This window comes from Mercenaria mercenaria, chromosome 10 (assembly GCF_021730395.1).
Source record: "Mercenaria mercenaria strain notata chromosome 10, MADL_Memer_1, whole genome shotgun sequence".
Classification (NCBI taxonomy): domain Eukaryota; kingdom Metazoa; phylum Mollusca; class Bivalvia; order Venerida; family Veneridae; genus Mercenaria; species Mercenaria mercenaria.
The window spans coordinates 48,381,326-48,403,779 of record NC_069370.1 but is presented as its reverse complement, the minus strand read 5'-3'; the positions used below and the strand labels follow the sequence as shown (position 1 = coordinate 48,403,779).

Genomic DNA, 22,454 nt, shown 5'->3' with positions numbered 1-22,454 from the left:
ACTTAACATTTGCCAAAATCATGGTTTCCGGACAATAACTCCTGAAAGGCTTGACAGATTTAAACAATTTTGGTACACAGGTGTAACATCGTAAAATACAGTTCAAGTTCGACTTTGCCTACAAACCACCAATTTTTGACGTAGTTTTGGTCCTTATCCAAATTAAAATTTGCCAAACTCATGGTTTCCGGACGATAACTCATGAAAGGCTCGACAGATTTTAATATTTTTTGGTACACGGGTGTAACATCTTAAAATACAGTTCAAGTTCGATTTGGGCTACAAACCACGAATTGTTTGACGTAGTTATGGCCTCTTTCCAACTTAAAATTTGCCATACAAGGTCGTATTCCGTATTGTGGGGGTATTATTCGTCACTTCTGTGACTGACAATTCTAGTTTTGATTTGCGGCGGACGCATTCCTCTCAAATGTACTTTCAATGAACAATGATTCGTTTAAACAGTAAATGATTTCAAAGAAATTAAATAAACTCTATGACCTGATGTCCAAAATCAGCTGGCAACGGAGGTGCCCTTTTTCCTGTGCTTTCTTATTATGTACGACATGGTAATTTATAATGGGCGTCAGGGGTAGCAAAACATTTCCTTCTGGAGCGGCTTTCTCGCTCTCTTACCTGATTGGTTGACATTGAAATGTTTTTTTATTCCCTGCTTGAAATAATATGACGTAACGCTGTAATAAATTTTGAATTTATTTCTTTTTATTGGAATTCATACTACATGTATTTTATAGCACTGGTTTATTCATCCTGTGGTAGATAACAGTTCTGTATCTTCAAACATTCTAGCTGAAATATAGATATAGCACGTCTGTTAGTCTTTTAGACGACTGTGACAGGTCTGTTTGTCTGACCTATAACTACAAAAGGGGTTCATCATTGACGTCATCTGTATGGGCATCGTTAATCATTATCTTTTACTGTATTATAGACATTTAAATTGGCTTCTATAAATTAATTCTTTGATCCTTGAATCTCTTTGTGTTCGTAATGGTAATTATACCGACCTGACATTTTTAAATTGTAATCAATTTCCATGCTTTTACTGCAGAGTGACGGAAGCCTAAATATGTGGCTTTTATTTATGTGTTTATTTTGCCATCAAAAGTGATTTCAATATTGTTTGGCTGTATTTGCTTCTAATGGGAACGTCAAAATTGATAAATATTGGTAATGGCAGAAGTTTGTGTTACCCAATAAGGCCAAGCAATAGTTGTTTCTTATCCCGAACATATCAAATAGATCAGAGCGATCTTTTTTAAGTATAAACTATTATTCTGGTGCTTCAAGATGGATTTTGTCGTCCTATTTTTGCTTATAATCTTTCTACATTTCCTGTTATTTTGTATTCCGTGTTTTGCAGGTCTAGCTTTTGTATGTGCTATTTGTGTATGTTTTTTTTCTTCCGTTTTCTCCCCAGGCAAGTAGGTTTTTTGTTTTTGTTGAGTTTAGAGTTACGCGGACACAATTTAGGTCATATGGCTACTTTTCCAGCTTTTCCTGGTGGATGAAGACCTAAGGTACCCATCCGGGTATTAAATTAGATATGGACAGGGACCTGGATAGAACCACTTTAAGAAGATTTCTACGCCTCAAACATGGTAAGGGGCAAGTGATTCGAAGTCAGCGACCAGTCGAGCAAGCTTCACACGAGTCTTAAACTTTTCTCTACAGTCCATAAAATATATATGTTATAAACATTACTTTTAGAAATTGCTAAAATTGGACATTTCCCTTTTGTTGCCAGCATAGCTGGAAGTAATTCTTTTTGAAAGTTTTCTAACAGAAAAAAATAGTCGGTACTAATTATGTTATAATTGAATTATACCATGTAGAATATTATCATGAAATATAGTATAAAGATAACTATCAGCGTTATTGCTGCGATGATGTTTTCGTGCATTTTATGCATGGGAAGTAAAAGTTAAACACTTGCAATTTCTTTCCCCCATGGCACAGGAAACTAATATAAAATTTTGATCTACCTGCATTTGTATTGAATGATGAGAATATGAATGAAAAGGGGCTTTTGTGCATATAAAGACTTTTTGCATTTTAATATAAAGTAAAATCAATACGGCCTTTGAACTCAATGTTTTATTAGGTGTTAATACTGTTAAAATAGATAACACTGTTTTGTAAATATAAAAAAGAGGAACAGACATATAGGTGTACATGAAAGGTCTGCGGTAAGAGGAATGACGAAAATAAAGGAGGAATTCATATAAATCAAAATACGCAAACAAGAGACAGTTAATGTATTGAAAAAATGATGGACTAGATTAAAGTCACAAATGGTTAATCGAAGTAGTTGATCTCGTGCTGTTTGACATGTGGAAAACTTAACTCTCATTTGGATTAATGAAAATAAATGACAAATTATTATATAATACAAAGTTGATTAAATATTTCATTTGACTGGGAACAATTAGTGTATTATCAATCTTCAGTGTCATTTTTGTGAATAGTTCTACTTGACAAAAAAAAAAAAAAAAAAAAAAAAAAAAAAAAAAAAGAAAGAAAGAAAGAAATAAGTAGCGTCAGTTGACAAATCCTTCGTAAGCCTTATTTAATTTCTAAGAAGTTTCAAGTCAACCTAGTTGGATTGTACATAATATAGTGAAATTAAGTTTATTATAGTTTTAATATGAAGATACCGCTACAGAGATAATGGACTGTTTAGACTAAATAAAGTTACAGCTGAAATTTTTGAAGTAGTTTAAGTGTTGATAAGGTGCAAGCAGGAGTTCAAATTTAATATTCTGATATAATTATCTGTGTGAAAAATAGCACCGTGAGCTTTTGACTTAGTGTTCATGCATGAGTCTTCTTTAAAAATTACACAAAATATAGCATAAATATACAAATACACGTTGGATTATTTTAACTAACGCTGGTTACCTGCATTCGTACTTGAACGTTTTTCGCGCGGAGAATGAATCCAAATCGATTGATATTTTGTGATTAAAGTGATAAACTATTTAAAATGGCATGTGCTAAAGCCTCACCAAAGAAAAGTAAGAAAAGGTAAGAAGGAGAGTTTGTAGTTGTAACGATATATCGAACTCCACTAGTGTTTTATGAGGGGAAATCACTTTTAGTACCGAGATTCTTGTTGTTAGTGCTATAGTCGACATATTGCCTCAATATGCTTTTGACCAAGCTTCTGTCTTCACATTATGAAGCATCTTTTTATGATTTGCCTCTATAGTTAAAGATTTACGGGAAAGCAAACCTTTTCCTGTTTGTATTTCTACGAAACCCAAAGAAGTAAAAATCCTCTAACCTGACAATATGCGTATATGCGTTATGAAATTCTAAAAGTTTTAAAGTTAAGGTGAACTATGGAACTGAAGCTGAACTATGGAGCTGTAGCTGAACTATGGAACTGTAGCTGAACTTATAACATAATTAAGCAGTGCATCGTGCATTTAACGAGAACATGGTGCCATTTCTAAGGCTTTCCTAATGTCTGGCAATCGTTTGGCAATGGACTGTGGCCGGAAATCGGCCTCTGCCATAATCATATTATACAGTTAACTTTATGAGTTTGCGACCAGCATGGATCCAGACCAGCCTGCGCATCCGCGCAGTCTGGTCAGGATCCATGTTGTTCGCTTTCAAAGCCTATTGCAATTAGAGAAACTGTTAGCGAACAGCATGGATCCTGACCAGATTGCGCGGATGCGCAGGCTGGTCTGGATCCATGCTGGTCGCAAACCCACTATGTTGGTTTTCTCATGGCACGGCTCAATTATGCACTTATATTGTTAGAATACAATACAGCTAAATTGCGTGGTTGAGGAATTTCGATGTTCCTTTTGAATACTCTTACTTTTTATCCATATTTTGACAGCATCCGTTCTTTGGATAATGCGATTGTTCATGCAGGTCTAAGAATATTTGATCAGGCAAACTTTTATGGAAATTCCGTGCCTGTTTTGATATCATTGGTTAAAGGCACATAATACCTTTGAGTAAAAAGTGGCTGCCACATTTTCCATTATAAACATAAAATACATAAATTTCTTGTAAAATCCTATTTGTGATAATTACTTTCTTTAGTTTGAATATTGCTGAATATACTAGATTTCTTTTATTGAATCTATTGTTTTTTTTATAACCACCCTTTTTGTCTCTAGCTATAACAGTTCATATGCAATATTAAAAGTAGTGCTTTTCTAACCATGTAAGTACGCATAACATCTCTTTGAAAAGCTGTTTCATCTGTTTTTAAGATAAAAATTTAAAGCATTATGAATCTTTAAAAGATATAACTCGGTCTCAAAATCGCCATTTTTTTTCACAAGAAGGTCTATATAGAAATTCAAAATGTTATTTCTAACTGTATCATATGATCTATAAAACAAATACTCTATTGAACATGTATATTTGATTTAAAATACCACAAATGTTTGCCGAATTAAATATGCAAAACCTTTATGTTTTCTTATAGTTTATATTTTCATTTGTCAAAATTATCTTCATGAATCTAGATAGATAACATTGTTACAAAGACCGTTAGATTATATCTTTTTTTTGTTGGTATTAAGGTAATAGGAAATCATTGTCTAAAAACTCTAACAGAGACTTCGGCAGTTATTTAGCGAATACGAAAAGTTAAGAAAAATGTTTGGAGTGTACGGGGTGGCGTTGGGGCTAGGAAGGGGAAAAATCACACCGACATATTAATTAAGGTCGTATGGCGACCGTTTTGTAATGGTTTAGGAAGACGCCTTATGCGCATTCGTGCATTATGTCAGACACGTGCAGGCACACGTGCAGACCCACTTCCGTTTCGCAAGCTAGATGGCTTGCGCACATGGAAGAATTCTACTTCCCTCACGGGGATTCAAACTGAAAGGTAAGAGATTCAAAGTCACTAATATACTGAGTTCTCCGTATCACGATCACGATCTTCCCGAACCATACTAGTTATTTCAAAAGGTCATTGCAAGCCGATACAACACTTTAGTTATTGAATATTTCATTCACAAAATGAAAGCAACAGAGTTTCTTTCTTTCTTACTTCTTTTGTCGTAATTGATGTTACCTTTGAACGATTGACTGTAAAGGAAAGCGCCTTTGATGACAAAAATGAGAGACAAAAGACAGGAAAGTATAATTTAGAAACCTTGTTTGAAAGATCAAGTTTATTTGTTTCTCGGTTGAAGGAAAATTGTACCTGGTAGTGTTATACGAAAAGCTTGCGAGTGTGTTTTTAAGATACGGGTTAAACTGCAGATTGTTTTTGATATAAAGCACATAAAGTGTCTGGTTGTCTGTACATGCATATTTTTGTTTCATTGCACTTGGAGTGGTACCAGTAATTTTTGCCAGAGGTATCGCTCCATCTTAAAACAATCTGTTAATCGATACAAATCGGAGGTGATTGGTTTTTGATTACAAGCGCGCATTTCGGCGACGTTTTTTGTATTTACGTTTAGGATTATAATGTTATACAGACACTGAACCCTAAATTTCAAAAATCCGTATGACGTTAAATATTGTGAAAGAAAACAAACAAATATCACGCGAGTTTATTTAAATGTTTAAACTTTATAGTGCAAGACTGTACAAGTGACTTGAAGATCAGCGATCCAGTTCAATATTTATTGAGGATTAATTGTCCCGACCATAGATACACTTGTACATACTTTTGGCATACACTATTCTATACATGGATTGAATTTCGGATATATATTAATGGATGGTTAAAGCGATTAAGGTAACTGACATTTACATTTTTTCTTTAGAAGTTCACTCGTGACGCTAGTACAAATTTGCTGCGAAAAATTATTTCATTTTTATATGTTTGTATTGAAATAATAACTTTATGGATTTCCTTTTCTTGTTTACAGTTATATATGTTATGTACCCGTTAAATCCGATACAGATTATACACATTCCAATTAAAAATCTGAATTACAATCTATATGATGCTCCAAAAGACATTTAATATTACGAAGAAATTTCAAAGTGCTCTATTTCGTTCAGATTTTATCAAATATCATTTTTTTAACAGTGTCAGAACAGAATACGGGTATAAATGTTTGCACATAAAGCGTCTGGTTGTCTGTATGCAAATTTGATAGATTAAACTTAACACATGAATCAAACGAATAGATGTGCTTCATTACATAATGTACTTAATATCTCGCGCCGACAAAATGATCACTTACACCATGTCGCCTTTGGAACTGTCAGTGAAACCGAAGCGGGACTTAAACGCGTTTGTGGCTAGCGTAACACATACTTGACCTACTCTCACAATATATATATATTATATATAACAAAAGTTATCAGATCTTCATTTAGTGAACCCGTTTTTCCTGTTCAAATGCACATATCTAATGGCATGTCACCACTTTGAAAACATTTTCGCACAAAAATACATTATTCAATCACACAAAGCTATAAAAATCACCAGGTAGGCTGGAATGTGTTGATGCAGTCTTTGGATAGAGTAGGCGGCACAAGAATTTTGATACGCACTTCGTCTAGATGATATATTCTATATCACTTTGGGTTTCTGGCGCATAACGTAATCAGCCACTATAAGAACATACGCGTCAAATAAGCAACCGAACTGGAATTCGACACATGCATGAATAATGTTGTACCGAAATATGTAATTAAACTGCAGTAATTAAAAGTACAGGTACCGTTGCAGTCCCGTACTGCGTCTGGGTCGGTTATACGAGTTGAGGTTAAACGACACATAAACAACATTCTTTTTCTCTCATTTGTAACGTATACAAACAGTACAAACAGAAAATACAATTCAAGATAAAACAAGCATTACCATACCATCAAACTACAAACACGTCATCTTTAGATATAACAATGCGTTGTTTTTAATTAAAGGAAATTATAATATAAACTAGAAAAGTCTAGTTTTAATCTGATTTATATTTTAAAACGAGATTGATAGACAGTGTGATATTTGTTATGACATGTTAGGACGTCCGTATCAAAAGGCTAATGCATAATATTGAATGAGATTAACAATATGCAAATGTGATAGATTAAACTTAACACATGAATCAAAGGTTTATTCTACCCGTATAAAAGAATATTATATATATATATATTTTTAAAAGGCCAAACCTTATAATCGTTGCTTACTCTTATGATCGTTTTTCCTTGCGCAGTTTCGGAGAAATGATTGTCAGAACGCTTAACTGTATGTGTGTGTATTTTAGAAATAATGCAAAATCTTTTTACTATTTCAAGTTCGGAAAAATATGTAATTATCATTTGTTTATCAATTCTTAACCTTTACCCTGCTAAATTTCTAAAATGGACTAGCCGACCTTTCAATTTGGGCTGTACTACTTATCATTAGAAAGGAACATTCACTGAAAATTTACTGACTGAATAGCGAACAGTGCAGACCAACAGATGTGCAGGTGATCTTGGTCGGCATATTAGTCACAAAGGCAGAATCACTTGCTGCTAGCAGGCTCAAGGTTAACACAACTGCAGTCGATGAAACAGCTACCGGGTTTGCTCTGAGCATATTGCTTACTAATTTCTTGCATATACATTCCTTTTAAAGTAAGTTTTAAACAAATTTTCATCAACATAAGTGCTAAAGTGTAAGATAAAATACTGCTTGGACCGGTGGTATTATGCCTAACCTAACCTAGCTCAAACGCGAACTCGAGGGTTCGGACGTGTGGTTTAAAAAGATTGCTCTTCCGGATTGGATTTTTCACACGAGGCAAAGTTGAGATATGGTTAAATGTAAGCTGCAATCGAATTAAGATGAAAAGGAATCTCCATTATAACCAGATTTCAATACACTATGAATGCCTTTTATGGAATCATAGATAAACATTTTGAAATATATAATAAGTACTTTCTCATATGTTTAATGTCAATGCTCTTTTATATCGTGCACGAATTACAAAAATATTTTCACATGCCAACTCCATGCTTCCAGTTATTGTAACTTGACAGAGAAAAAACATTTGCAATATTTCTTTGCCCTCAAAATCCAATCAAACCTGTCTTAGTTCAAACATGTTTCAGGCAATCATGAATTTAAATCATTTGAGGTTGAAAAGTAAACAGGCATAAACTTTACATACATTTAATAGATTAAAAGTTGTCGTTTGTTTAACAGGTAAATTGATACATCATTTATCAAAATCAAAATCAGCTTAGGATCGCCATGACATTGTATACAACATAAATAACGGCAGTTGAATAAGGTTATGAGTCAAAAGAACACAACAGAACAGAACATATAGAACAGAACAGAACATATAGACTTGTTGCTTAAGGAATTCCCTCTTGTCATAAAAAGATATGAGTTAGTAACTTTATTTACATGTGAAACCGTAGGCTGTCAATGTACTATGATAAATTGAAGATCTATGATACTGTTATAGCTACCTTTATTTATGGTACTGTTATAGCTACCTTTATTTATAGTGTGGCTGCCACATTTTTTTTGTTGTGAATGTGAAGAAAAAAAAACAACAGTACAACTTTATGATAACATCTATTTGGACAGCTGCTTGATCTGTTTTTAACATAAAGTTTAAAGCCTCATGGAACTTTAAAACTTACGATATTTCTATCAAAATTTCAATATCACAAGTCTTTTAAAAACTTGTCGATTTTGAATTTTAGATATTTCACTTTAAGCTGCGTTATCTCGTTCTTTAAAACGGTGATAATCCGCACATTATTTATTGTACTGCGTGTCTAAGTAAACAAACAGTACAAGAACAGATGATCTGTATGTTTGATAATATATACAAGCTATAAATCTCCAAAGTAATAAAAATCCCCATATATCAGGAATGGACAAGTCAGACATTGTAATTTCATATTTTGTAACTAAGGCACATATCAGCTCTACCTTCAGATCAGATGAAAAGATGTTATTTCTTTCATGCACCCAGGTTAAAATTTTCAGAATTTAAGTTACGATTGCAATGTAAAATGTTTTCAGTAAAATTCTGTCTCAAACGAACCCGCAAACACACGGACGAACGAGCTGTCTGTAATGTTGTCTAATGTCTTATGTGTTTAAGTTGTCAGTCGTGTTGTTGTCTTGCATCATTTAGATTAATTTAAAGCCTATTTTAATTTAACGACCGAAAATGTTCCGACATCATCATGTAATTATATTTAGCTTTTTTTTGCACACGCGTCGTGTGTAGATCTGTTTTCAGATGTCTACGTATCTAGGATGAGGTAATACTGATTTTGAATATACTGTACACTTCCCAGATTTACCGATTTATTCTTTAAAGTATTCACAGTAATGTGTCCAAACTATGTATCAAATATTCAAGATATTCCGGATTTATCCATTTCCTATTTAGACTTGTGGACAAGTTTGTAGGTATGTCGCGTGTTGATTTTCTCTTGATTGTGCCGTTCGGTGCGTCACGGTGCGTTTGCCCCATTAAAACGCACGGAGTTATATGACTGCACCTGAAACGTATTGTGCAATTTTGTAACAAAAACTTCGTACACATCATTTTTGTCAAAATATATAGTATATATTTAAATATATGCGGTCCTTTTGAATCGCTGAAACCAGGTAATGTTTCTTTAGCTCTGAGACTGGCCAAAGCAAGTCTGCTTTTACGTTTTTCTTGGTTTTTCTATGCTACCTGGGAATATTACTGAAGACTTGAGTTTGGCTTTTGCTGAATTCGGGCATTTTTGCCAGCATAGTGATATGATCTACGTCATATTATGTGAGAGAACAATATTACACCATAAATTCACCAATTTAATTGTGTACGCTATTAAGATATTGGCATTCCTAAGTCGTCTGATTGCAGTGATAAATCATACTCGGGTCGTATCATAACAGTGACAAGCAGGTCTTAGCCAAAGTCTTGTAATTGGCACTTAAGCCCGTGTGATAATATATCGCTCATTTTCTAATAACCTAAAGTGTTCGATCGATCACATAGGTTAACCCCGACAAAACGATTGAGTAACAAATTAAAACAGCAGACGATATTAAAATACATTTGTACGTTGAAAATAGTGTTATTTTTTGGTATTTAATGGTATTCAAGTGTACTGTAAATATTGTTTCTCCGTTGCAAATTGCATTAAAACATTGTAGGGACGAAGTGCTGTCTGTGTCAAAATTTGGACTTTAAATCAATATTACCCCCTAAGTGATTAGCCTTCTCGGGCACGGACGTCCATACTGAGGGTCACTCTTTGGAATACACTCTTTACCGAAAGAGTCCAATGTATCCCATTATTTATGTTAAAAACTCGCACTATTAAAATCACTTACATAATGTTAAGTTTAATTCAGGGCCAAGTAATGTTGCTAAAATGGGTATAACTATATATTTATAACTATATATTATCTTTTATTAAGGCTCTTACGACGTTGTGTTGGTATCTGCTATTGATACTGACTTTTCAGACAGACAACTTTATAATGTTTTTAACAAGTATTCACTCAGCATTTTTGTGGGGAGTGGTGGAGGCATTCAAGAAAATTGAAAAGATGCAGACGACAGTTGGGTATGGGCGGCTGCCTTCTTTGAACGTGGGTTTTCCTATCTAACATTTGTTTTTTTTTCTTCAGGATCATAGTGTTCATTTAATGTTTCTAAATAATAGTTTTCCGCTTAAGCAGGTGCTGAGGGCGTGAGGGGTGTTCGAACTTTTCGTTACTACTTATAATATAGACTCATTTAAACTGAATGTCTGGTATTAGTTTGGTTTTAGTTCTTTGCATTCAAAGAGTCTTTTTATAGAATTTATTAGCAGACGAATGCAAAAAATATGTAAATGAGCAAACTATTAAAATTTTAATCTGTGTTTTATGATTATTTAAGATATGAAAGGGATAACATGCCACCCCCGAAAATGAAATTTAATATATGAGCCGTGCCATGAGAAAATCAACATAGTGGGTTTGCGGCCAGCATGGATCCAGACCAGCCTGCGCATCCGCGCAGTCTGGTCTGGATCCATGCTGTTCGCTTTTTAAAGCCTATTGGAACTGGAGAAACTATTAGCGAACAGCATGGATCCTGACCAGACTGCGCGGATGCGCAGGCTGGTCTGGATCCATGCTGGTCGCATACCCACTATGTTGGTTTTCCCATGGCGCGGCTCATATTCAGTCAAGTCCAAAGTATCTATGTATTTTATAAAGAACTAAATAGAAGATAGCTTTATAACCGTAGATTACAAAATAAACGTAACGTCAACAAAGATGTAATTAAATCTACCGATCGCAGCAGAATGAATTGCCAAGAACCACGGAGTTGTTTATCTGAACGACGGAGGGTTTATTTAGAAATGTATGAAATATGATTAATCAGAAACATAACTTTTTGATGGCTCATCGATCTTGAACTGAATGAATTCTTTTCGTCTGCATCCCGCCACGCTGAGTAGCCCCATATACCCAGTCCTTTCAAGTCTTTGATTAAGTAACAATAACATTATTGTATATAAAATAACAGATGCGGTGAACTAAAGACGGTTAAATATGGAATTCAATAATTCCTATTAAGGTTTTAATGGCTGTCCCGGCAGAAAATATGAATTATGTACATAGCAACCAATATCGACTGCGCTAATGCAAAGGCAATTCTTAGTGGTGTGCGTCACCTTAATCGAAATGTTTTGCTTACTTAGTGCCTTTCAGATCAAATTGTGACACAACCGGTATCAATAAAGAGAGAAATGCTTGTTTTATGGGTTTTGTCATAAAAGGGGGCATCAAATTCAAATCTATAAAGATGACAAACGGTTCAAGCGTTGGATCTATATCTTTGAGTTTAGAGGTGTTTTAATTCAAAGGTAAGATTTTCTTTAAACATTTTACGACTTCTGCTCAAGTTATCTTTTTATCTCTATGTACTATTCTGCGATATCTTATTTATAATATATAGATATTAAGTCAGCCACGAAGAAATGAAGACATTGGCAATATTTTCGGTTATTTTACAATTTGACAACGTTTTTCTTGAGTCTTCTTTTTCTTCTAAACGTCCAAGCTCCATTAAATGATTTTAGTTCAAGCGATTATTTATTGGAGTCAATTAAAGTTCAAGCCAGAAAAAGACACCATAAGTATTTTTTATCAGGTTTGAACTTAACCTTAACATTAACAAGACAGAAATGTATATATACGTCGTTTTGAATTGAAATCCATATGATTAATCATGTGTTAGTTACCTTATTGTTAAAATTCAAATAAAAACAGCTATCTCTTTATTGATTTTATTGGTGATTCCCCTGTCAAAGTTCATAACCTTTGGTTTCGCCTTTGTTTACTGATTTTAATGGTAGATATTTCACATATCTATATTAGGTACCATTTTATTGCTTCAATTTTCCGCATTTAGGAATTGGTGCCCGCACATTTGATATATTTCATAGTTCTTTATCAAAAATGTAAATACTTCAGACCTCATCGTATACATATCATTTATAGGTGTGTCAAAAATTTCCCGTTTTAAGCGTACGGCAATAAAATAGGGGTATTATACCTAGGGCTTGTTCATCTATAGTGTCAGTGTCTTCCGTTTTTGTATTGTGAAATTGGATACTACTCATCGGTATGGGTTTCATTTAGTCTTTTGTTGTGCATTTACGTCAAAGACATGTGTTTACTAAATAATGAATGAAACAAAGAACAAATAAATTAACTAATCGAAGTGTATCATTTCAAAAACAAAATGCAAACTTGAAAAACAGGATGATTTTAGCACATTGTCTCGTATAAAAAGTATAGTTGACAATCTTTTATGACAGCTTGAGAAAAGAGACAGCGGATAAATTTTGAGGATTTTGGAATAACTCACTTCTGTAAATCATTTACTTTTGCATTCTTATATAAGGTAAGCTTGATTTAGGTTTATAATTTTACTGGGAATTAGAAAAGAATGAGATATTTTAACCACATTTTATTCATTTCGTACATGATATTGCATTGAAAATGAGAAACAGTTAAAATTTAGAATACGTTCTATTGTTTGGGTGGACTTGCTTAGAATTCGTGATGTGATAAATAGATACTCGAACAATACAGTTCATATCTTTGATATGTGCTATAATTTGAAAATCGATTAAAAACAGGAACCTTTATACTAGTGCCATTTGTTTTCCTACAGTGCTGCATAACCGCATTTACTCACCCTTTATTCCTAGTTAAGTAAATATTTACCAGACTTCAGTTCATTAAAGGAGACCTAGACTAAATTAGAAACATCAAACATGGAAGTAATATTTCGTTACGTATCCTTGTTTACAATAGCGTCGCGTTCAAACATTTATTTTGTATCTTTATTAAACCTTGGACACTTATTTGTAATTTCTTTTATGTTAAGGACTCGTGATATTTTTGCAGAGAAAGGATAGATAATGAAAATTAGAAAAAAAAAACACTGAAAAAAAAAACAACAAGAAGTTCTGCTGTTTGCACAGATCTGATTGTCTCATTTCCTTTTTATTGTGGTGTCAGCGCACTAAACATTACGTTAACAAGTTGTTTCTAACGTGTTTATTAATTACATTAATCCAATACACATGATTGTATTAGTGACTTAAAATATAACATTAACTAATGAAGGTACATTAATAACTTTTTGTCAATCGTTAAGTTGTATCGAGTAAAGTGGCCAGTGGTTAAATTTTGGCACACTCCTCTCTGTTGAGACACATTGTAAAGAAAGAAACAGAATTTTAATGACAGGAGCGGCGGTGTAAATAAAAAGCTTGAAATTGCAAATCAGGCCACGTCGGTACGAACCCAACAAAGGTCAAGACTCATATTTTCAATGATATTGGTTCCAGGGAGATTAAAAGTCTGTATATTTGAGCTGGTAAAATACTGTCGCCACGGAGGTTTCATCCATTTAATGTTAGACAAAATTAGTAATTACTCCTTACATATAATAATAATAATCTAAATGCACTAAGTAAGAAAGGACCTCATTTTCTGCCTTCGTATAAGTTTGAACCAACTGGACGCAGCGTGGGACTAAAATATCGGGAACGTTTTCAAAAGGTTGCTTTACGGTGGCGTGTGAATTTCAAATACGTGTGAGCTGCATGAACAGAATGTCGCACGGTCAATTGTTTCTACAGGCATGAAGGGGGCAATTAGCCGGATATGCCTCCGTGGTCCACTCGAATGTAGTCCATATCAATATATAGTGCAATTTTCCCGCCTAGTAAAGGCCATTTTCATGCCAGATATAAGCTTTATTTGTGCTTGATTGTAAAAAGGAATGTCCGCAGATGATTTTAAGCTACGTTATATGCTTCAGAAGATGATTGGAAGCTGCCTTGTAAAATGAAAGTGAAAGTAGGTATTTCCTGATGTCTACCTACGCAATATTAACGTTTTGTTCACGTGTCTCAGTCACGTGACCATGGTTTCACTGCATTATGGTCAACCCCATATTTTTTTGGTATATTTTGATTGCCTAAAGACAGACCTTCAAGACAAGGGTAGTCTCGCAGGAAGTGAAAGGCTAGAAATCTTGATAAAAATATGTTACAAGTTGTTAATTTTATATAGAAAATAGCAGCGGATGCATTTAATACCTTCATACCTAAAATAAAAAATTCGCACTTCGTGAAAATTGCTTCAACCGATGTAAAACTGGTATTTTCTTATCAGAATTGAGCAATAAGCACCATTTTAAGACAAACATGGCATATTATTTGCATATTTTGGGCAAATTTGAGAGTTTTTCGGAAAGTAGGCAAAATTCTGATTTTTAAGGTGATTCCCCACATCTCAGTTTTGCATCAGCGTCACCATTTTAGGTAAGAATGACAGAAATCGATTATTTTTCGTGTACTTCTAGCTGTTTCTTGCAAACAAATAATAGAAATAAGATAAGTAAGGCCGTATGATACTATATTTAATGAAAAATTGGCATTATCTATGCCCCTGACACGTTTTTTGCAGGTGTGGACTGTCTGTCTGAATGGGGCATAATTCCAACAGTAGCCATTCTTTCAAACTGAAAGTTGGCAAAATTGTTGACAATTGACTTACGTACAATAATTGACTGCAACAGAACGATTTTGAAAACTTTGGTTTTTCTTATACATAAGTACATAATAATGATGAGTTGGCATGAATTTTCAGGCGTTTATGTCACGCAAACACAATATCATTCCACGCAGTACCTGTATATTAATTAGTCGTGACACAATTAAAATCATTCTGATGAACACAAACATTTCTGCAAAAATATCAAAATGTTGTACCCTTACAAATATAGCCTCAACTGATTAGTTTATACTACATGTAATACTGAATTTTGTCTGTTTCATTGCAGAATTTTTATTTTCTCCCCCTCCCCCCATCCCCAATACACACACCCAACAGCCCTGCCACCAATCGCCTGCAAAAACAAAGAAAACAACACTACTAAAACACACACACACACACACACACACACACACACACACACACATAAAAACTAAAAAACAACAACAAAACAACAACCACCACCAAACGAACAAAAGACTGCTGACAAAACAAGAACAAAAACACATATCCGTACTTCGGTCCATTTTTCAATGGCCTCGGGTCGATGAGTACATTTTTTATAATTTTGTTCAACACAGACAATTATGATAACATTATTTCAAACCCTTCCTGAAAAAAAAGTACAATCTCACGCCGTTCAATTCCAATTAAACACTATCTTTAAGACGACAAATCCCTGAAATGTTTGCCGCTAAGATACTTGAGTATTTCCATATTTGATCAGGAAAACACTTCATTCGAGATTCATTTATCAATTCTGATTGACAAGAAGGATTACAGAAAAGAGCGATTTTGATCCTGAAGTAATTAGCTGCAGAACCTCACACAGAGCGGTTGCAAAAACATACAATAGAAATGTTGCATTGGGATACTATAAATAAAATCGTTTGCCAATATTTGCCTTTCTTTTAAAAGCCTACACAAAATTGACAATATCCATAGTACAAAAAGGAACGCACAAAAATAAATATATGCACTTTAGTAAAAGCATAAAAATGAGTTGTGTTACCAAGAAATGACGGATATATATTAAACTCATGCAGGTAATTTGTTTTAACAATATATCTGGTGTCTTATATTCAAACTTTGTCTTATTTTATGGAAGGGGGTACGACCCGCACACACGGCAAAGAACATATATTCTTCTTATTGGTTTATTTTACTTTTTTAAGTTTTCTCTGGCTTTTTAGAATTTTCCTTAAAGGTGGTCAGTCGCATTTAAGCAACAGTTTATGACATTTTTTTCGATTTTCGTATATTCTGTTAAAGATTTATTTAAGGAATAAAAAGACTCATTACACACAGTTAGTTCCCTATCAGAAGTATATATTTTTTGATCTTGTTACAATTACCACTTTTGAAAGTATTTTAAAGCTGAGTATTTATAACCAAGATAGGCAAAAGAAGGATATGGCATTTTTCTAACGAATTTCATCTTATATATAATTGTTAAACAAATATGATACAACATGTTTTTATGCCCCGAAGGTTGTCATATTAAAATCGCACTGTCCGTGCGTGCTTGTAAATTCTTGTCCGGTCCATAACTCTGCCATCAATGAAGGGATTTTGAAATAACTCGGCATAAAATGTTTACCATAGTGAGACTACGTGTCCTGCGCAAGACCCAGACCTCTAGCTCCAAGGTCAAGGCCACACTTAGAGGTCAAAGATGAACAGGGTATGTTTCGTGTCCAGTCCATAACTCTGCCATCCATGAAGGGATTTTGAAATAACTTGGCATAAATGTTCCCTATAATGAGATGATATGTCATACGCAAGACCCAGACCCCTAGCTCCAAGGTCAAGGTCACACTTAGAAGTCAAAGGTTAATAGGTGTCCGGTTCATAACTCTGCCATTCATAAAGGGATTTTGAAATTACTTGGCATTACTTGTGTAATGTTTTCCATAATAAGACAATGTGTCGTGCGCAAGAGCCAGAACCCTAGCTCTAAGGTCAAGGTCACACTTACAGGTAAAAGGGTAACATGGTCTGTTCTTGTCGGTCCAAATTTGCCATCGTGAAGGGATTTTAAGATTACTTGCATAAGTTCCCATAATGAGTATATGTCAAGCGCAAAACCAGACCTGCTCCAAAGGTCAAGGTCACACTTAGTCAAGGTACATGGTCTTTTTCTTGTCTGGTCCATAACTCTGCCATTTTTCAAGGGATTTGAAAATAATTTGACACAAATGTTTACCATACTGAGAAGGTGTGTCACGCTTATGACCCGGGTCTCTCAGATCAAGGTCACAAAATAATTCACACCTAAACTTTTCTGGCATATTTTGTGCAGACAACTGTAGCATTCTTGAGCATGCTTCGGGGCATTTGTCACCAATAGTGACAGCTCCTGTTTAGTTCTGTCATTCCTGAGACAAAGTATGTTTATCAAATTCATACTTGTGCTAAAATAACCCACTCTTGGTTAGGCAGTCTGGATAGGAATATCAAATATTAAAGATACCTCCAGTGAAATCTTAACTCATCAGATCTTGAAATTTCAAACAAATCCGTTGACCAAAAATCTGATTTACCACCTTTAATATGTGTGTTTTGTTTTTAAGAAGTTTAAAAGGACGAACTATCCAGACACTATATTTTTGCCCTGGACAAAGGCATGTTAAGTTGTGTTGTATGTAAAATGTAAATATTACTTCCTGTAGAATGAAGATAACTGTAAATATTGCCGGATATGGAATCGATTCGGACGATGAGTAAGTTTCTTTAGGAGCACGAATAAATTTTTATTCTATTTACTTTTATTTGTAGTTTTATTTTACAATTTATATTTATTTTCCGTTTCTTTTTCTAACTCTAATCATTTTTGGGCATCAAAATGTTCTCTTGAAACAAATTCATGCCTTTCCTTATCGTAAAATTACATGTATATTGTATATTTAATATAATATCAATATAAAAGAATGGGGAATATGGACAAACAGTTATGACAGGTAGGTTATACATTATTTTCTGTTTTTATTGTCGCAAATGTTGTTTTACAAATTTATTTAACAAGGGTTTCTTCAATTCTGAAGGTCAGGCATTGGTATGTACAGTCTTATAAACTGTTGAAATAGTTACTCATCATGACAGATCGTTATACACAAGTTTGAATTACTGTTTTGTTAAAGATCAACAGAACTGAAAAATATACACACTGTTTTATCTATATGCCCAGAAGTGTAGAATAAACACCTTTTTAGCATCTTCTTGTCATGGCAGCCCTCCATATCCCTTTCATTTTCTTCAGCACATTTTGTCTTATTTGTATTTTTACCTTTATTCTTTCCGAAAACTTTGATTTGGCTTCTTATACATGGTATGGACTGGGTTATTTAATACGGCAACACGATGTGTTGTAACAAAATTGTAGAGTTCAGTAGCAATATCTAGTTACGGACCACTTTTACGTAGATGAAAAATGCCAACAGATTCTAGGAAGCTGTTAGTACTTTGTAGAAGAACGTTAGAACTTTCTAACTCATAATAGTATGACCCTATTTCAGTTTTCACAAAACTGGTGGTTCATTTGTAATTTTGATCAATTGCTTCTTTTGCATAAGTTTGTGGCATATTTTCTGCTTCTCTTAGTTCTTTGGTGACGGTTATGAATTTGTATACTAGTATTGTACCAATTTAGATCTTTCGCAATGTGATTAACACTGTATCTTAAAAGCATTCTAGTGGTCTGCAATACGTAAGACTATGAAGATGGCATCAGATATATTTTCCATGAATGAAAGTCGCTTTTTGTATAAATTAAATGAATCCTTATAGATTGATAATAATTATTGGTTTTAAATTGCTTCTATTCATGGCTTTATAATTCGTGCCAATATCTGTAATTTCTCTCTGTCTTTGTCTCGCTTTGTCACTTGGGTCAGATCGCAGTATATCATTGGTAGAGGATGGGCTTGGCGCCAAGAGTGGGTGCCTTTGTACGCACTTATCATCAAAATGATATTGTTGAGATCTGGTGTAATAATAATTCGATGCTTGAATTGTTACATGGTTATTTTCCTTTGAGTAGTGCCTTAACATGTTAAATAGTTCCCTGGATCAATATATTGGGATGTGCTCATTACAGCATCATTCTACAATATTGAATTGTCTTTTAGATCTGTTTTTCTTCTCTTTCCATTTTTGAATGCTTATTCAACTTTCATTGATTTATTACATTATACTATATCTAGACTTTTTTTAAAATTTCTTGTCGAATAGACAACTTCGCATGCATGTCAGCTTCCTAATTTTTCGATTACTCTTTTTTTACTTGCACATACATACTACCCAGAATACAGCAATAAAATCGTTACTGTAACAACAATGTTTGAAAACAAAGTTCCTGTTTAGTTCTTTATTGTTTAGACTTCGAATGTGTTTTTATTTCACGACTTTGATAGTTTGTTTTCAGTGTGGATAAAGACGGCAGAAGTTGGAGTATCACATAATTTCGCTTCACTTCTTTTGGCTAAGTTACATTAAACATTGTAAAATATTGATAAGTTTTAACATTTATTTTAGATTTTCTATTTGTTTACTATCAACTAACGATAATATCCTGTGCCATTCTCGACACATTTTATTATTTTTATCGCATTATTTGACTGTTAAATTAAGTAAACCAATTTCTTTTTAAATGAAATATTGCCAGTGCAGTTCCGTGTCGTTTCTCAATGAAATAACGTTGCAAGTGGTTGCACTTAAATAAACCGCCTTTATATCAAATATTAATGTATGGTTTTGATATTTTGTTATATCTTAAGTTTACTTAGTTCTAAAGAAGAGCGTTGCGCTGGTGTGCTCTTAACCGCACGAAAATAAATAGTTACTCTCTTCTATTATGTTTCAAAAACATTGTAGGTTACAGGTTATTTCCCCCATTTCAAATTGTTTTCTTTAAACGTATGAAAACAAATATTGACAGTATAATAAAATTGTGCTCTTGAAGCTTGAAATGTTAACCCTTACATACCAAATTAGTGACATTTTCTTTTACAAATGATGGTGTTAAAAAGAAAATTCAACTTTGATGGACATTGACGCTTAGATGAAGGATGCATTATCTAAAATTCGAATCTATTTACCATAACTAGTTTTCCTGTTAATATAAACGTTTGTCGGCCCTTTGGCATATGCGTCGCTTTTGCCTTTTACACATATACCTTCCGAATCTAATCCTTTAAAAAATTAGGCAGGAAGGTATTCGGTTATCATATTTTAACAAGCTGGCGGCTTCCTAACCAGTTACACCGGACGGATCCCTGTGGTGGGGTTCTAACCTTTCACCTTTCGTTCCCAAGATTGATACCTTAATCACTTAGGTGTACGATGTATACATTCATTTATTCCGGCTCGACTTTTCGTTATAATATATTCGGAGTAACAAGAAATATGTATACGAACAGATGTGCAGTAAAAGAATAAAGTTCAGACGATTATGAAATAAACATGAGAAGAAAACTTGTCGAAAACACATACAGTGTAATAGAAAACGGTAAAATAAATATATTAAGACACACACAAAATATAAGGTTATTCTATATGTGATCAAATACATTTTCTGTGGAATGCATGCGTTTATTATTACTTTATTGTATGATTTAGATAAATGACACATTATATACATGTAAAATTTGTAATAAGTATCAGTGGAGGAGAATATCTGTCCATGTTAATTTCAACAAGTAATTACTTTTTAGTAGACAGTTGCATTCGGCAATGAGTTTTTTTGTGTCAACGTCATTATTAGTTCTTTTGAACAAACACCGATTTACATATCCCAGACCCGTTTTATATGTTCAACTATTATTCTATTGACTGGAATAGTATTTTAAAATTCAGTAGCATGTAACAAAAAGGCCTTTACTGGCTTTTATTGCAAGCATAATACCCATTGGAACGAAACTTCCCTTTTTCAACAACAAATGTTTACCATTACCGGATGTTAAGACTGATTAAACAACCAAATAGAATCAAAATTATTAATAATGTATGTACATTTTAAATTCTTCTAGTAAATCGAAACCTTTAAAAAGCCAAACAAATTGTACAAATACCTATCAATGCAAAATTCTGATCATTTGATAGCTGAAATGTGAGCTTCTTTTCGTATCGATTCAATCAGAAAGGGTTATTTCGTTCTATGTATTTTCAATATATTATGGGGGTCTCTATACCGGCGTATACTATTTAATCATTTCGGACCAATTATACATTGTCAGGAACCATGAAGTGATATCATACGATATCCTATTCAGGGTGTTTTACTGGTTTCGCACTATTTCAACATATTTCATTTCGACTCCGTATCGGTTTCAACATGCTAAATATTCAGTCTATATGAGCTGTTCCTGTTTATATAGTTTTACATATTTGTGTACATTTTAATCACGTTTTAAGTTTTAACAACAGTTAAGTAGGAGGCTGAGACGTAGTGGAAAAAAAGGCGGGAAAATGTGAAACAGTCACTGGATATGTTAATATTTAATACGGACTGTGTAGAAGAACGTAGACAATGGCGCGTGCCTGCCATTTTTTTATCAGTCGCATTAAGGATTAGGAATTATAATCGGATTAACCCTTTTGTGTTCGTTCATTATTAGTAAAGGAAAATTAATAACGGAAGGTAACAGTGACGGTTTATTAGGATTAATACAAGGTATAACATAATGAAACATCAAAAACATATTAAAGGAGCTCATAAGAAACAAGGGGCTAAAAGGTAAGATGCATTGTTATACACTAAGTAAATGATTTTATATTTGAGAATATGTTTCTTTTTTATTTCTCTTTCGCGCAGAAAATCTAACTTCTTATTGGCTTTTAACCTTTAGCCTGTTGGCGGCAAGTGATTCTGCCTTTGCGACCAGCGCAGACCAAGATCAGCCTGCACGTCCGTACAGGCTGATCATGGTCTGCACGGTTCGCTATTCAGTCAGTAAATTTTCGTTGAACATCCCTTTGAATAATAAATGGTACTGCCAAAATTGAATGATGGACCAGTCCATTTTAGAAATTTTGCAGGCTTAAGGTTAATCATCATTACTCACAAGGATATCAGATGCTAATTATATCACTTTCTTTTTTTTTTAGGAGAAAGGTTGTCTTTAACTTCTTTTCAAAACGATATGTGTAGTAATATTTTCGCCAGTGTTTGGTTTCAACATGTTTACAATTCATCAAATGAAGCTTTACCTGTTTATGATCTTTTATCGATGTTGGATTAAAATAGTTTCATCTGAGGTGTATATATTCACATCTTAATATTAAATATACAGTGTGCATTTCAAATTATAATATTCAGTACGTGCCAAATAAAACGTGAAAAAACATTTTAAAAGAAACACTGATACCATTTTGTACATAACGGTTACGCGATAAAAGAACGCCTTATATA

General features: G+C 33.7%; 1 protein-coding gene across 7 annotated transcripts in view; it reads left to right on the top strand.

The window, feature by feature from the left end:
• Positions 1-2,588: 2,588 nt before the first annotated feature.
• LOC123561650 (uncharacterized) overlaps positions 2,589-22,454 on the top strand; it is a 31,140-nt gene continuing 11,274 nt past the window's right edge. The window contains exon 1 of one of the 7 annotated variants that reach the window (XM_045354159.2): positions 2,589-3,048. In XM_045354159.2, coding sequence (XP_045210094.2) covers positions 3,008-3,048 — 41 coding nt within the window. In that variant the 5' untranslated portion in view covers positions 2,589-3,007. Of the gene's footprint in view, positions 3,049-5,465; positions 5,750-11,701; positions 11,836-12,706; positions 12,879-16,028; positions 16,093-17,704; positions 17,770-21,353; positions 21,780-22,454 lie in introns of those variants that run through there. The other 6 variants (XM_053553023.1, XM_053553024.1, XM_053553022.1 and 3 more) reach the window with 6 other exon arrangements.